A 9,900-nucleotide genomic window follows, 5' to 3' on the forward strand; every position below is an offset into this window, starting at 1 on the left:
AATATGAGTAAGATTCCTGAGATATGAAAGGAGGTGCCCTAATTGCTAGGCGGGAGCAGGAGCGGGTTGGTGACCTCACCAAACAAATCTCCCATTTGCCTCCTTTGGGCAAGATCCCTCTGCCCATCTGTGTGTGGTGGGAGGACAGGGCCTGGGGCCTCCACTTGGACATTCCTGTTACCCCTCAGTGCTTACTGCCCCCTCCATAGCTCTGTGCGAGTCTCTGGGTCAATGCTCTAAGACCCCACTGGAAAGGGGCGCTTAGGGCAGTCTGAGTCTTCCTGAGCAGAATGTCACCGACTCCGCCAGTGAGTGAGCCCTGACTGGAAGCTGTAACTGACCGTGGTGAGCTCAAAACAGAGGAGGTAGGGCCAAGGCTTCCAGCCAGGCCCTAAGCAGCAGGATTCCAGGTCAGAGAGGAGGAGCCTGGGGAGGCAAGGATGCTTGCGTTAAAAGCCCGGTGGAAAAGTGTGAGGGTATGACCTGTGGGCCCAAAGGCTGTGTGTGACAGGGTGGTACCGTTGTCTCCTTTGGTCCATGAGATAATCTGATGAGGGGCAGTTCAGAACTACAGACAGGGATACTGAGGCTGGGAGGGGTCCCGCATGCAGGGAATATACCCGGGGTGGCGTGGGGTGGGGGCAGCTGGGTGTGAGGTACCAGCCACACCTGTTGCATAGAGCTGCACACCCCTGTTCTGGACTAGGTGCCAGGCTAGGGGCTGGGGGAAGGGTAGTGAATGGTGCACCTTCCTGCCTCGGCTTTCTACTCTCCACCTCAATCCAGGGGCTGAGGGGCTTTCTGCTGACCCTCTCCTGATGCTCTGGCCTCAGAGCAGGGCTGGGAGAGGCTGGAAAGGTGAGGCTGGGGTCCGGGGTCTTCCCAAACTGGAGGGGGAGCAGAGAGGCATTGGCTTCTGGGGGCAATGGACCAAAGGGATGCAGACCCCCTCAGCAAGAGGTTGGGCAAGCAAATCAGGGGTTCCTGGAGTTGGATACAACATTGGGACCCAATTCTCAGAGACTGGGGCCCTGAGACAGGTCACACTCTTCTTACTGTGTGGCTCTGGGGGTGGGTGGCAGGAACCGCTCAAGAGCGGAAGGTGTCATGGGCAGGCCTGTGGGGGGGGCTACCTGTTGTGAGTCTGTGAACCCCAAGCTCGGCCAGATACTGGGGGACATAGAGGGAACGGAGGCAAAACCAGGTGTTCCCAGGGCCTGGATGCTTTCTGGAGTGGGGCAGAGAGGCTGGGAGGGAGGGAGGGAGGGAGGGACGGTGGGAGGGCATACTGCCAGCTAGAGGAAGCGGCAAGATGGGGTGTGGGCTTGGGTGGGGTTGACTCACCTTCTCACTCACGGTCATTGCACATGCCAGCTGTTGGGGTCCATGGCGGCCGGGCTGGCGACTGAATGCCTGGAGTGAGGTTGGGTTGGGGGGCAAAGGTGGGGATGGGGACACGGGCGGGGAGAAAAGGGTGGGAAAATACAGGCTTTGAGGACGGGGCCAGGGATGCAATTCTGGAAATGGAGTCTACCAGGCTGGGCTTCTGGGAGCTGGGCAGAGGGCTCTGGGGACAAGGCTGGCTGCGTGGAGGGGCCGTGCAGGCGGAGCTCAAAAGACCGGGGTCAGTCTGGGAGTCCGCGAATGTGGATCTGGGAGGATGGGACTGTGGAGTTCAGTCTTGGAGAACGGGGTGCATAGCGGCGGGACGATGGGGGACCCGGCTTGGTATCCGAGGGTGGGTGGCTCTGGAGCAATGGGGCCTCGAAGGTGGGGTCGGAGGCCGGAAACTTGTGAAGGGCGGGACCAGGATGACGAAGGACACGGGGCGGGGCAGTGAGGAAGGGGGTCGACGGAGGACCCGCGGACTTCGGTGAGGGGTGTGGTGAAGGTAAACAGAGATCGAGGGGGCGAGGCAATGAGGAAGTGTACTTGGGGGCTGGGTCGGGGGCTGGAGGGCTGTGGGGAGGCAAGCCTGTAAGACTCGGGGGGTGGGGGCAGGTCGGGAAGATGGGTATCTTGGGGGTTTGTTGGGCAGCCCGGTAAAACAAGGGATTGTGGTGGGGGCGGGGCCGCAGAGACGGGACAGTGGGGACATGTCCTGAGCACGGGAGGGAGGACCGGGGGCTCGTGGACAGAGGGGTGGGGCTCCGGCGCAGTGGGCTAGGGGCAGTGCAGGGAGCGGAGGGGCCGTGGGGGCGGGGTGGATCGTGTCCGGGGGCGTGGCCGCGGGCAGGGGGCGGGGCCGGGACGCCTACGCGGGCGTTGAAGCGCGGGGGCGGGCCCAGGTGAGCAGGGCCGCCGCCCCCCCCCTTCCGCCCCTCCTCCCGGGTCCCCTAGCCGCCCCCGGGCGCCACCCCGACGCTGGTTCCGCGGGCCCGGCGGGCGGCGGCGGGTGGCGTCTTCGGCCCGGGCCGGGTCCGGCTCCGGCTCCATCTTGGGCCGCTGCGCCGGGCACCTGTGGCGGCCGCAGGAGCAGCGCTTCCGCCGGCCTGCGCGGCTCCGGGCGGGCGAGTGGGTGAGAGGCCGGCTGTGTGCGTGCCCGCGGTGGGGGGTAGGGGAGGGTGGTGGGATGGGCGGCGCCTTCCTTTCCTGCGCCCCAGAACCCCACTCCTCACCTCGTCGTGCGCTCAGACCCTCCGCATCCCAGGCCCCGCCTAGTGCTCAGCGCCCCCCTTGGCCGCGTCCCTCCTCTCATCTCTCCTCTCATTGCCTATCCCATCCCCTCTTCCACGTCTCGTCTGCCCATCCTCCCATTTCCAGCCCTCTGCCTAGGACCCCGTCGTCTTCTGCCTCCACCCCCGCTGCTGTCGCCGTCCCCTCCCATTGCTCCTCCCTTTTCCACCCCCACCCCTCTCTCCACCCTTCCCTGCTGCCCCCAGCCCCAGACCTCCCTTCCCTCTCCTTCCTTCTGCCCTCCATCCCTACCCCATTGCCCCACAGCCTCATCTTCCCTCAGTCATTGCCTTAGCTCCTGGGAAGATCTGTAGCCTAGTTTGGGGGATTGTGTTGAGGACCTTCTCCCCGAGTCGGGTGGGCTTGGTGTGGAGGGGCGGGGAAGGGAACCCTGTCCTGGGAGAGAGTGTATGGTGTGGTGTGTTCAGGCCTTTGGCCCCACAGCCAGAGGCGGCCTGCACGGTTGGCATGCAGCCGTGGAGATGCTGTTTCCTGCCGGCTCCCACAGTAAACGGGCCTGTGCGTCGGCCTCTGATGTGGCCACGGGTGGGGCTCCGGCCCATGCTGGTAAATGGGTGCACGGGTGCCTGGGAGCATGCAGGTAGGGAGACACTAGCTTCCCCGGGCTGCCTTTGTTTTGCGGCACCTGGGCCTGGAGGCTTACCTTCTCCACCCCAGACACCACTTGGGAAGTGTGGGCAAATCCTCCTCAGGGGAGAAAGCTCTGGGGCTGGTGGGGGCCTTGGCCTCTCTCTAGTGAGCAGAGCGGGGTCCTTTGGGCCTTTGCCTCACAGTTATCCCAGAACCCTTTACTGGCACAACTTGTGACCTGGGCATTTTGTACTTAAGGCCCCTTCGTCTTCTCTGTGGTGAGCAGATTTTGTCCCCTTCAAACAGTCCTACTTGGTAGCTCAGGAATGCTTCTTGCTGCATTGCCCAACTTTGGCCTTGAGTGGTCCCGTCAGGCCCCCTTTTGCCGCTGGGATGGACCAGACCACCTGCTGGAGGTTGCCATGCCCCCACTATCCAACGAGGATTTTGTGTGGTGCCCTACCTGGTCCCTGAGGGTTAAAGTCCATATTTTAACATTGGAGCCGTTTCCCCTCCTGACCACCTGGATTTGCTTTTCCGGTTTTGGTTTTGCTGGAAGCAGAAGTCATCATCCAAATGCCTGTCGCTTAACAAGAGATGTATATGGATGCCACAGTGTGGTCTGAGACAAGGCCTGCTTGCAGTGGCTTTGGTGGTCCCCCTGGGCACACCCTAAAAGGCCTGGGTGATATGGTGGGAGCTAGAATCTCTGACCAAGTCGACCTAACAGTTTCTTTGGTTGGGCCAGTGTGAAAGTTTCTGCAGAACTGGGAGGTTTTACTCAAAATAACATTGGTTGATTGCTGCATGTGAAACTGGCTGTTCTTCCATTTACTGACCAGCAGAACTGAGGCACCAGGAGAGTCCTGTATTGGCCACAAGGCACGGCCACGTTGCAACTTTGGCATCAAATGGGGCAGGAGAGAGAACAATAAGGTGTCAAAGAACACCAGGGGTCTTGGCTACCTCCACGTACCTGTCATTTATCTGGTGCTAAAACATCTTCCTAGGGTCTCTTTGGGGTGAACCCAGAGCCTTTTAGATGATTTGTAAGGCAGGTGGGCATGCCACTCAAGCCAGTTGGAAGGCAGACTTCACACTTGTGTGTTTCCACACGTGTGTGTCTGCGTGCATGCATGTGTAAGCATGTGCATGTGTATCCTCCCAAAGTAAGGCTTGGGAAGCTTTGTATGGTGATGGAGACCTGGGGACACGGGTGGTGACTGGGTTCTAGGATGAGACGAAGACAGGAAGGGTTGGGAAGCAAGACTGGGCTAACCTGTTGGGTGTCTCAGTGGCTTCCTAAAAAGGCCTTTCTGTCCACCAGTACTAGTCTCTGTGATACCTTGAGCACAGGCCACTCCTGATGGGAGGAGGAAAGAGAAGGTTATTATTAGCAATTGCTGTTCCATCATATTAGGATTCACAGCAACCTTGCAGTGGAGACTTACTTCCGTTCTGTAGACTGGGGAACTGAGGCTCAGGGAGGGAGGTGTGCACCTGCGGGTGCTTTCACAGGAAGGGGAAGAGTCAGCGTTAGAAGCAGACCCCTGCCCCTCCTGCTTACCCACAACTCCCAAGGTCATTTGGTCAGCTCCCCTCACTCCCTGGAGGCCCCTGTTCTTAGTGATAGGGGGTGTGGGAAACCTCCTTTCCCTGGGATGACTTGAGTGGCATTCCTCAGAGTACTTCCCTTCTTCAGAGCTGGGAAGGCCAGATGGTAGGAGAAATATCCTGTTGGGGTTCAGCTGTGGGCTCTCTGAAATTTCTGAGCTGCTCTGGGCCTCAGATTTGTCACCTGCCACTTGTGGAGGTGAGGTGAGGAAGGGAAGCCACAGATACCCACCCGACTGGGGTCTCTGTGATCACTGCTCTCTCTGGGTCATGGCTAGTCCTGGTCACTGGACAGCCATCTGGTGAGGCAGGGACATTGGGACCCTTGTCACTGGTGGCTTCTCACTAGCCCCTGGGGGGGTCTGAGGGCACCCCCAGCCTCATCCCACCTGTTTCCTCAGGGCAGGGGGCAGGGCCTGGCCTGGCTCTTTATGGCCCCGCTCCCTAGGAGGGTTTGGGGTAGGTGGGGTTCAGCCAGCGGCCGTGTAGGCTGTCCAGATAGGGCTTTCTTGGTGTTCTTGGACCTGTAGCTGGGTGCTTGTCGCCTGCCCGGAGCTGCTGGTGACCACAGCTTTCCCAGCTAGCAGGTATATCCCCTGCTCTCCTGACTCCAGGTGGGTGGGGGTCCAGGCTTTGTTCCCACTCATTCAGTCATGGACTGAGTCGGTACTCAGCCAGTCCCACTGGCATGTCATGGAAGCCACTGCAAGTGCCAGATGCTGTGTTGGGTGCTGGGGCTTCAGCTGAGTCAGGGCAACAGACAAGTAAAAAGATGGCCACAGTGGAGGTCTGCACAGTGCTCAGAGTGGGCACAGAGAACCTCAGGCACTCCTGGGTTTGCTTCCTGACTTAGCACTCACTGTGCCTGTGGGCAAGTCAGTAAACCTCTCTAAGCTTTGGCCTCTTCATCTGTAGAATGGGGTTGATGTATCTCATGAGCCTGCTCTGATACTTAAATGAGACAGTGTGTCAAAGGATGTGGCACATGCCTGGCACAAGGTGAGTAGGTACTGGGAGCTGTTATTATCATGACTGTGATGGTTAATGGCTTTGTTGCCCTTTATACATCCATCTTAGAGCTCCTTGAGAATAGGGACTGGGTTCTAGTCCTCTCTTGGCTACTCATCCTTTTCTTGGCGGTTCCAGGGACCCAGTCTGGCTTCAGCCCCAAGGAGCAGCAGGGATGGGACACTCCTGTCCAGGCAAGAGCTGTGTCTAGAGCTGCACGGTCCAGTATGGTAGTCATTAGGCACATGTGGCCATTTCCATTTAAATTGCTTCAATTTAAGTAAAATTAGAAAGCCAGTTTCTCAGTCACACTTGCCGTCTGTCAGGTGCTCAGTAGCCTCATGTGGCCAGTGCTGATCTAATCGGACAGTGCAGATCTTTCCATCGGCCCAGAAGCTGTGCTGAACTGGACTCCACAGCAGGCCTCGAGCTCTCAGGGGACTGCAGCTCCAGAAGCATCCTCACTGTTGGCTTGAATAGCCAGCAGCTGTCTCCTGAGTGCTGGGGCAGAAGAAGTTTGTCATTATACAGAAACGGAATTTCCGAGAGCCCTTTCCGAATTCCCTTTCAGGTGGCCTTGCTCCCCTGGTCAAGGTGGCTTGTTTCCTGGCGGTTCTTATCAGCCCCGGGGGTGGAAGGGCAGGACCGGGATTGCCCAAACTGCGGCTGTTGCTTCTTCCCCCACCCTGTTTCTGCAGCTGGTCCTGCCTGGCAGGGAGTCTCTGGGAGATATTCCTCATTCACAGCTTTGGCCAGGGCCAGGCTGGCCCACATGCCCTGACCCCACTTCCTCCCCCTCGGGCCCTGCCCGGCCTTCAGCCCCCTTCTCCCCTCATGTGCCTCCTGCCTTCTGCTCATCCTGTTCCTCCTCTCCCGGCACCTCTCCTTCCTCTCTCTCCAGGCCTGACCTCCAGGAGGCCTTTCCTGATCCGTCACACAAAGTGAGCTCTCCTGGAAATGCCCTTTCTCAGACCCCGTTTTTGGTGCTCAGCACTTTCCTCTGTGGGTTTACTCTTGTATTCTCTTGTTCTCTCGGCCAGGCACGTGGCAGACATTCTCTGAGGGCCAGCTGTGTGTCAGGGCAGCGCTAGGTGCTGGACAGATAGAGGGGGACAGGGCGCAGGCCTGCTTTGACAGCTTCGGATTGGTGGGGTGGCCAGGTTATTGCATCCAGGCGAGACAGTGCTCAACCAGAGATGGAGCCGGCCCAGCCTGGGAGAGCTTCTTTGGGAGGAGGTGCTGATGTTGAAGGGCCAGAGTCAGTGAGCAGGTCCAGAGGGGTCTGTGTGGCTGGGAAGAGACAGGAAAGGCAGGGAAGGAGGGAGGCAAGGTGGGTGCAAGCACACTTGGCAAGAGGGCATTTAAATTTGATGGAGGGCGTTTCCGATTGGTGATATTAGACCACATTCTTGGAGGCACAGGATCTTAGTTCCATGTCCCCTAACTCCAGGGCCAGGCATGCACTGTGTGCTCTGAAGATGGCTGTGGAACGAGTGAGCATTTGCCAAGTGTCCTGTGTGTAAAGGGCTGGTGCGTGGGGTCTCTCCCTACCCTGGAGCCAGACAAGGGAGTCAGAAAACCCCTTCCCCTTCACAGCTGCCAAGACTGAGTCCCAGAGACATGATCGCCCAACCAGGCTAGGCCTGAGAGGGTGGGGAGGGGGCCAGGGGAGAACCCAGGGCATGTCCTCTGTGTGCCCTCTATTCATTGTTCATTTATCTCACAAACCTCTTTTGAATGACAACTCTGTACCCGGGAGGCCCCAGTCCAAAGCAAGATGGATACGGACAGTTCTGGGAGGAACCCAGCTAGTATTTGCCAGTCAAGCTTTACTGGTTATTAAAATACTGCGATACTCCTGTGCTGGTTGACTAAGAGTTATTGTCCCAAAGCTCCCGCCCCCAGTGTCCTGGCAGCCTTGGCCTCTCCCCTGGATTCTCCTCCCTCCACATAATCCAGGACCCTACCCTAGGGCTGGTTCTAATCACTTGGTACCGGTTATTAGATATTTGCAGTGTCATATTGTGTATGATGTGTGATAATCTTGATTTGGAGTGTCTGGTGTCCTGTCACTGTTTGGCTCCTGGCTCCGAGCCATCATCCAGGCTAGCGCTGAAGCTATGCCCTGCTGTGTGCCTTGTACCGTGTGAGCCCAGAGCGGAGTCCATTCAACTCCCTTCCCTCTCTCTCTCTCCTGCAGGCATCATGAGCACCAGCCACCCTGACCAGGGTGCCCGGCCACCCCGGAGTCCCTGCCCGCAGCCCCTGTCCCGGAGCTCTTCCAGCCTGTTGGAAGGCCAGGGGCAGAGACCAGAGCTCCGCAAGAGCGCCAGCAGCACTGTATGGCAGGCCCAGCCAGGCGAGGCCAGCGCCAGTCCGCAGGTCCTGGAGGAAGAGGAGCACCACGCTGAGAGCACGGAGCAGACGCAGGCCTCCAGCCCCCGGCCCCGGCCCCGTGCTGTGGGCCACTGGCGGAGCAGCACTGTGGGCAATGTGTCTACCGTGGGTGGTGGTGACCTGGGTCGCCTGAGGGCCCCCGGTGCCGCTGCCATGCAGAGGAGCCACTCGGACCTGGTGCGCAGCACCCAGACCCGGGGCCACAGTGGTGCCCATAAAGCCAGCCTCAGCTGCTCGGCCCTTGGCAGCTCACCGGTCCACAGGGCTCAGCTGCAGCCCAGTAGTACTTCTGGCCAGGGAGGCCGGGCCCCTGCAGGCCTAGAGAGGGACCTGGCTCCAGAGGAAGGGACTTCGAACTCAGCCTGGACACTGGGAGACAGTCAGGTGTGGGTGGCGCCACTAGACCTGGGAGGGACAACCACCCACAGCAGCAGCCCCCAGGCTGGGCCCAAAGCCACCGGGCAGCCAGCCACGACCTCCTGCCATGCCCTGTCCCCAGCAACTCTCCTCTGCAATGTGAGAGAGGTGGGGACCGGTGGCTGCTGTCATGCCCTGCCAGCCCCGGGGATCCTGACCTTTCCCAAACTAGTGGCATCGGTAAGTGAGTCTGGGCTGCAGGCTCAGCATGGGGTGAGGTTCCAGTGCAGGTTGCCTGGGGGGCTCCCTGGGCATTCCCACTGCTGTGCCCACCCTTGGGGTCCCACCGGGTTGGTCACGGAGCCTGGTACCAGGACCAAGGATGTATGGACCATGACCTCAGCCAGTGACTTGGCCCCCGTGTTGGCATCCTCTCTGTCAGCCCAGGATGCTGGTGTACAGGCAGCCCCCATGGCGGTTTGCAAGGCTGTGGCCACCAGCCCACCCCTGGAAGCCCCCGTGGCCCTGCACACATTCCCGGAGGTAACTCTGGGGTCCGACCTGGAGGAGGCACCATCCCCTGTGCGGGATGTGCGATGGGATGCTGAGGGCATGACCTGGGAGGTGTATGGAGCTGCAGTGGACCCTGAGGTACTTGGCGTGGCCATCCAGAAGCATCTGGAGATGCAGTTTGAGCAGCTGCAGCGGGCACCCACCAGCGAGGACAGCATGTCTGCAGAGGGCCGGAGGGGGCCTCTGCGTGCTGTCATGCAGTCCTTGAGGCGCCCCAGCTGCTGCGGCTGCTCCAGTGCAGCTCCCGAGTGAGGAGCTGTGGCCCTCAGAGCTATCCTGGGCCCGTGGACTCAGCCCCAGGCCAGGGACAGTGGGGGCCCCGGGCTCCTTGGACCTCCTGGCAGCCGTGGATGTGTCTCTGCTGTTGGCTGACTGCAGGGCACAGGACTGCAGCCTGGGGACTTCCTTCTCCTTGCAGCTGGGCTGGTTTTTAAGGGCTTCATTCCTGAGAGCCACATCCCTGCACATCCAGGCTCTGAACTTTGGGACAGACTTTCAGCACTGTGCGTAAGGGAGATCCTGATTTTTCTGTAAAAATTCTCGACGTTCTGTTTAGTGTCTCCTCAGAACTCTGCCATGATTTCCCCTGGGACTCTTGGTGGCTGTAGTTTAAAGCAGGGCTCAGATACAACCAATTCCTGACATGAAAGTTGGGGCCCCACGTGACACAGGGACTGGCTGGGT

At 59.6% G+C, this 9,900-nt stretch overlaps 1 protein-coding gene across 1 annotated transcript; it reads left to right on the forward strand.

Moving 5' to 3' along the window:
* The first annotated feature begins 8,094 nt into the window (after positions 1-8,094).
* Positions 8,095-9,468, forward strand: GPRIN2 (G protein regulated inducer of neurite outgrowth 2). The gene has a single exon (XM_047072776.1). It carries the CDS (start codon positions 8,095-8,097, stop codon positions 9,466-9,468), a length of 1,374 nt encoding a protein of 457 aa, XP_046928732.1.
* The last annotated feature ends 432 nt before the right edge of the window (positions 9,469-9,900 follow it).

The sequence above is a fragment of the Lynx rufus genome, unplaced genomic scaffold (assembly GCF_022079265.1).
Source record: "Lynx rufus isolate CCGP_SWC_20201006 ecotype Redwood Valley unplaced genomic scaffold, mLynRuf1.p SCAF_11, whole genome shotgun sequence".
NCBI classification, from domain to species: domain Eukaryota; kingdom Metazoa; phylum Chordata; class Mammalia; order Carnivora; family Felidae; genus Lynx; species Lynx rufus.

What these genes read in the sequence shown, in the direction of transcription:
- GPRIN2 (XM_047072776.1), top strand. Translation starts at nt 8,095, where the DNA reads ATGAGCACCAGCCACCCTGACCAGGGTGCCCGGCCACCCCGGAGTCCC.